Here is a 6,000-nt window from a genome sequence, read left to right on the forward strand (position 1 = left end):
GTAAGGCCGGGAACAAAAACATATGTTGAAACATGTTTTTATGTTGTAGATGCTTCGTGTTACCCTTGAATCCTTCCTCCTCATTCCAACCACTGGATACCATATCTAAACCCATAAACACACATTTTTGTCCAATTGTGCCTCTTGCCCAACTGTGCTGTATACAGGGTGGTAAGATGAAATCATTCCTTGGTTCAGTGCCATCGACACCTGCACGATGTTTACACTGGCCTCCACCAACCCATTCCATTGGGCTTGTCATCATTATCAAGGTTAGTGAGGAACACCAAGAGCAAAAAACTCCCACTTGGCAGACGTACGGCTGTCCGTCAACAGATGTAGCTATCTATCAAGTGCACTAGATCAGTACACCCCGTCTAAAGACAAATATGTCTGTCAAATAAAAGACAACTTAATATGTCATAATATTATAAAACAGGAATTTACTTGCAATTAAATTGCATAACTGGCTTACCAGCCCCTCAAGCAACCTTGAGGCAAGACAGGTCTCGCTTCGTGCATAGATCATTCTCACACACATGCATTGCTTAGGATTATTGCAAAGGCTGTTGCATAACTTTAAAGAAACTGAACTCTTAGAACTCTTGCTTGTCCAAAGGTCACAGGTGTTTTTCTTCTTCAAATGTTCCAATAGCTCATGGATTATCAGAAATAATGACTCACATATTTAATCGCAAACTCATAACAAGACTGCATGTTCACATTAGAACAGAGGATTCTATCAAAATGAATGCTTACTTTGTCATCACAGTCACCATCTTGACAAGTCAATATTATAGCTGAGACCAAAATACATGCATGCTATTATAAAAGCTATTGTATTGATCTGATATGATCTTAAACCTCTACAGTAAATCACTTCAGTGCAGTTGGGTTTCAATGGGATGTTGCTTACAAATGCAGCCCAAACTAATCAGATCAATTTTAGGAATGCACGTTTCAAAAGCTGAAGATTAAAGAACCGAAAATTCAAAATACAAAATGCAGAAGCAGCGAACATGGATGCTTTTCCATGCAATAGTTGTTCCACAGTCATTGCTTCTCAGTAAGTTAATCCGAGTCTATACATTAGAGAAGCTTATTGGAAGAGAACATCCAGAAAAAAACGTTTTGCCTGTAAAAAAAACTACAAAAATCCATTAGCATGTGACTACATGTAGCAGTGTATGTAACGTGCCTGAAGCAGAGGACCATATATAGAAACTGTGACAGTTTAAGCCAAGAGTAGAAAACAGTTTCTTCAGAACTGGCAGAAGCCTGACATTTTTGCTCAAAGGGATTACTTTTATATACATTATAGTGTTTCCCCTACATTCAATACATGAATTACATGCGCCACTGCTGAAATTTCACATGATCATTAATATCAATGCACCGCTAATGATTTCTACTCGCACTGTGTGAGCACAACGACACACAACGTTATTTTCGACTGGTTTTGAGTCATCAACGAGCGCATCAAATCCTGTCTGACCCTCTTAGGACATCAAAGTAAAAGGTGACGTTCAGGCTTATACACGGTCTATATAGCGAGTAGCAAAGGTAACGTAACATAACGCCGTAGCTCCTCAGGTCAGTGAGCGGCAGTGTTGCCACCTTAGTGACTTTGTCGCTAGTCGCGAGATTTGACGTTCTTACTCCTCTTAACGAGCTGCGGGGGCCGGCGGCTCGTTAAGAGGAGTAAGAACTAGTCGAACCGGCACAGTCCTCCCGCAGCAGTCTCTGCCAGCTGCAGTCACAGAGCCGGAGGGGATGTTAACCTCTTAGTGTCCAGCCACTGGCTGGTTTAAAGTCAGCATCTCTTTTGGGTCACTTTAGCTGGAGAAGGGTTGACATTGTGACACAAGACAGTGCACCTGCAGTTCTAAACATATTTAGGGTGTTTTACTCACTTTTTGTCTTCCCCACAACATTATTCCTCTCTCCTGCAGCGTCCATTACAAGTGCATGCACATGGTCAATTTTGCAAATTAGGCGATGACATCATTTAGCGACTTCTATCGACTTTTTGGACAGCCAAATGCTACTTTCCTTACTGAGGAGTTGGAAACACTGCATTTATTATTCCAGACTATTGAAACATTGGCCATGATAAATATTAACATTCACAATTATGACATTATACATATAGGGCAAAAAATAAGTCCAAGCATATTACTTCAAATTACATTACATTGTAAATTCTTCTTCTTATTATTTGATTCGCACTATGTCTTTATCAATGAAACAAAAGCGGTCTTACCAGAACTTGCAAAGTGGAAATTGTTTAATGTTTCAACACTCTGGTGCCATTTTAGAATTGTGTCTTTCTACTGGCTGTCATCAAAGTCTATTTCATCCGTTGTTGGGAGACAATGATTTTTGAATGATATTTAGTGTTATTTTCTCAGTAAATGACTAACACAAGTACCAAAATCATACTCAGCTTCCTGACAATCCAGTGCAGTACAAGCCCTCTGAATAAAAAAAGCTGTTGAAAAGTGACTCAACTGATTATGCAGAGTTGAAGAACAAGTTCATCAATCCAAGCGCTGATTAAAAAAAAATACAGGCACATCTGTCAGCCTACTACTTGAGGGACTATTGTGAATAACACGGTTTTACAGTTGGCTATAGAGCTGATGACTCTGCCAACAAGACAGACAGACAGGTGTTTTATTACACTGACGCTTCGTTGTCCTCGTTTGTTGATGCCAGCTAGTCTGCCGCCCCACCAGATTTCTCCACATGACTCAAAGACAGATGCAGCCAATCAGTCAACAACACCTGCGTATAAAATGTGACCTGTTTGCCACGTACCATGCAACAGAAGGGCCAAACTAAACCTAAAGTAAACTTACCTCTGATTTATTCGCCGTTCATCTTCACTCCCAAAATCCTGCAATACAGATAAAGGAAAAGATTAATAACACGTCATTTGTTACGTAGTGCCATTTTGGCATTTCAAGCTTACCACTTCAACAGAAGCTACAGGCTTGTCCATACTTTGCCAATAATACGCTTGGAATAATTAATTGGCAAGGTGAGGTTCATATTCAAAAGGATGAAAAAATATAGCAGTTCTTTTAAGATACAAGTCAAAACATGTTGGTCTAATTTTTATGGAGAGGTCTCCACTCATGTCATTAAGTCATAACAGTGATATAAAACCTCATGTTTTCACCTATTCCCAGCTTCAGAAAAGTAACCTGCTCTATGCAGTCAAACTGAGCCCAGTAATGTTTGATCACAGAGAAACTGTAGGCACAGAAGAATATAGTTTGACTTCACCATCAAAGGGAGCAGAAAAAAACTAAGTCTGGCAGCACATTCCAATCAATGTCAATCATGGCTTCTGTTTCAGACTGCTGCCATATAAAGGTGCTGCAAGCACATACCAATGAAGTCACTGCAAATGCAGGTGTATGTTAAATGCATTTATTTAATAGCATCCACACCACCTGGAGGAGCTTGAAAGATATACAGGGAGCAGTCATGAATTGAAGGTGTTTCAACTTTAGAATTCAGGGTACTAAAACCATGCATAGAGGAAAGCACAGTCTCCTGCAAATTACATGACAAGCAATTACATGGCAAGGGCATAATGAGGGTTAATAAGCAAGGCTGTCATTATCATTGCCAATGCCAATAAGATAGTTTCACATTTTTGAAAATTGCAGAAATGAATCGGATCAGATAGCAAACCAACCGGAAAAGGTGTATAATGTCACCGACTGAATCAGAGTGTGTAGGTGCTACACTTGTTACGCCAAATAATGCAATTTGGCTTTGTATATTCAAACTATAATTTATCGGCTATAATTTAATTTTCTTAACAATACATAATAATAGGAATATTTCCCATATATGCCATGAATCCCTGCCTGAAGAAACACAATACACTTAATACAGTTATGGAGGATGGAGAAGCAGGAGCATGTAAGAAGTTTGCTTTCTCTGGTGGTTTGGCAGCCAAATACAGCAGACACAGGTTTGAGAGATCCCAATCCATGTCTAAAAAAATAATTTTAAAGGATTTTCTAAAACTTGTCTATCTACACGTATGTGTTTAATTGTACAATAGTAGACTCTGTCATTTAGTATTAGTAACTGACACTAGCAAATGACAGGGAAAGTCTATAGCCACAAATGTACAGCTGCAGCAAGTCAAGTATACTCAGCAGGAAAAAAAGAGAAATGCTACAGCATGCAGAAAAATGAGTACCATTTGATGTAAGAACATCTTTCTGCAAGACGAGCAAGAAACACTGCATGACTAACTTTTAATTATTGTGTATTAGGTGAAATAATCTAACGCATTAACCGCCTCGTGCCAGCATCTACTAAATCTGTTTACCTCCCTCTCCTACAGTAGTACTCCACCACCCCACCCACCCCTCATGAGTAGATGACATCATAGCTGCAGCAGCTTCCTGCCAGCTTTATCTGTCACACCTCACCAGGCTGCTGGACTACACCAATCACTCCAGCAAGACACTGTGGTACAGAGATTAAACCCAGTCCACCCAACAACGCCTTTATACAATCTACCTGCAAAAGTGACAATTGTTTATGACATTTAAAACAGCTTTGAACATGCTATGAAAAATAAAGTTGTCATCTCCATCTCAGACATTTATGGTTGTCCATAAATCCAGCTGATGTCATGTCTATTCCCTCTGGTTTGGTCATGCAAAGCAGAATAAGGTGAGTTTTTTTTAATACAGCTGGTAGGGAGCGCCCTCCTCTGGTAGTGTAGACCAGGAACTTACTTGTACTTAAAAGTAGCAGAGGAAGTTATCCTTGAATGATTATAGTTTGGAGTTAAGGATAATCCCCTTTTATTTTACTGTGAGTGCCCAGAAAACTAACAGCTCAGATGGTGACGATCTACTGTTATAGAGAAGTAAAACCAAAACTTAAAGTTGAGTCTTTTTCCTGTATGGCTGTTTACCAGACTGGTAATCTCATACTTCCTTATACTTACTGGAGGCACCAAGAGGACAACACTGTGGAAAATTACATAGAAATAGCCTGTGTAGCTGACTGATTGTCTATAATTTGCTGTCTACTAAAGAGAATATATCTCAATCAAACCATCAGACTAAAAGATAAAAATAAATCTCAGATTTATTATTAGTAATGTAAATGTATTAGTGTTTCGGCTGCAGCAAAGCCATAAGTGTCCTGTTTTTGTTATGCTGACGCTGTGCCAGACAGACTGTTTAATATAATATAGGTACATTAATGTTGAAGAAATACATTCAATTTCAGCCAGTCGCATCATAGCCAGTTAGCTTATATCATTCATAAGGCACTTGTCAAACTCAACCAGCTCTTTAAAAAATTGCGGATATTTAACAGGTGTGGGGATTTTATCTATAGTTTAATTTAATTTTAAAATGATAAAAATACCGGCTGTATTGGCATATGTGCTGGCCAGCAAGTAACGAAGACCGTTAGCGACAACCCTAGCTAGCATAACATGATAAGTAACGGTGCTAATGTAGCTTCAATCAGCGGGCCTCTTCCCCGGCAACATCTCCCACATCCTCAACCTTTCTACCCGCATCTCACCCCACCGGAGCACCGTTAGTGTTCACCCGGGACCACACTGACCTCGCCCGCGGTCGTGGTTGCTGTGCTGGCGGTGGATGCGGCGCTCGGGGTCGGAGACCGCTGCAGAGTAACCAACGCCATGGCTGGAAGCTGTGGATGCGCCGGCCGGCCGCTGGGCCTGCTGAGCTGCTAGCTGCTAGCTAACGATACATGCAGCTGATGGAGGGAGGAGAGGAGCCGTGTTATCCTGCAGGCAGGGCTGTCTGTGCAGGAAGTGCTGCCTTCAAGGCCCCGGCCATCCTCATGGCACTTTAACTATAAAGTAAAAAAAAAAAAAAGAATTCTAATAATCCATAATCATAATAATGCCATTTAAGTCAATTGAAAATAAATAAATACATATTGAGATAACTAATTATGGCTATGAAATAAATCCTTAAA

At 40.1% G+C, this 6,000-nt stretch overlaps 1 protein-coding gene across 1 annotated transcript in view; it reads right to left on the reverse strand.

Moving 5' to 3' along the window:
• The window catches only part of ssh1a (slingshot protein phosphatase 1a), a 29,017-nt gene extending 23,268 nt beyond the window's left edge, over positions 1 to 5,749 (reverse strand). Inside the window, exons 1-2 of the mRNA XM_059337287.1 lie at positions 5,620 to 5,749; positions 2,862 to 2,899 (exon numbers count right to left, since the gene is read on the reverse strand). Coding sequence (XP_059193270.1) covers positions 2,862 to 2,899; positions 5,620 to 5,700 — 119 coding nt within the window. The 5' untranslated portion in view covers positions 5,701 to 5,749. The remainder of the gene's footprint in view (positions 1 to 2,861; positions 2,900 to 5,619) is intronic.
• Positions 5,750 to 6,000: the final 251 nt, after the last annotated feature.

The sequence above is a fragment of the Centropristis striata genome, chromosome 7 (genome assembly GCF_030273125.1).
Source record: "Centropristis striata isolate RG_2023a ecotype Rhode Island chromosome 7, C.striata_1.0, whole genome shotgun sequence".
NCBI classification, from domain to species: domain Eukaryota; kingdom Metazoa; phylum Chordata; class Actinopteri; order Perciformes; family Serranidae; genus Centropristis; species Centropristis striata.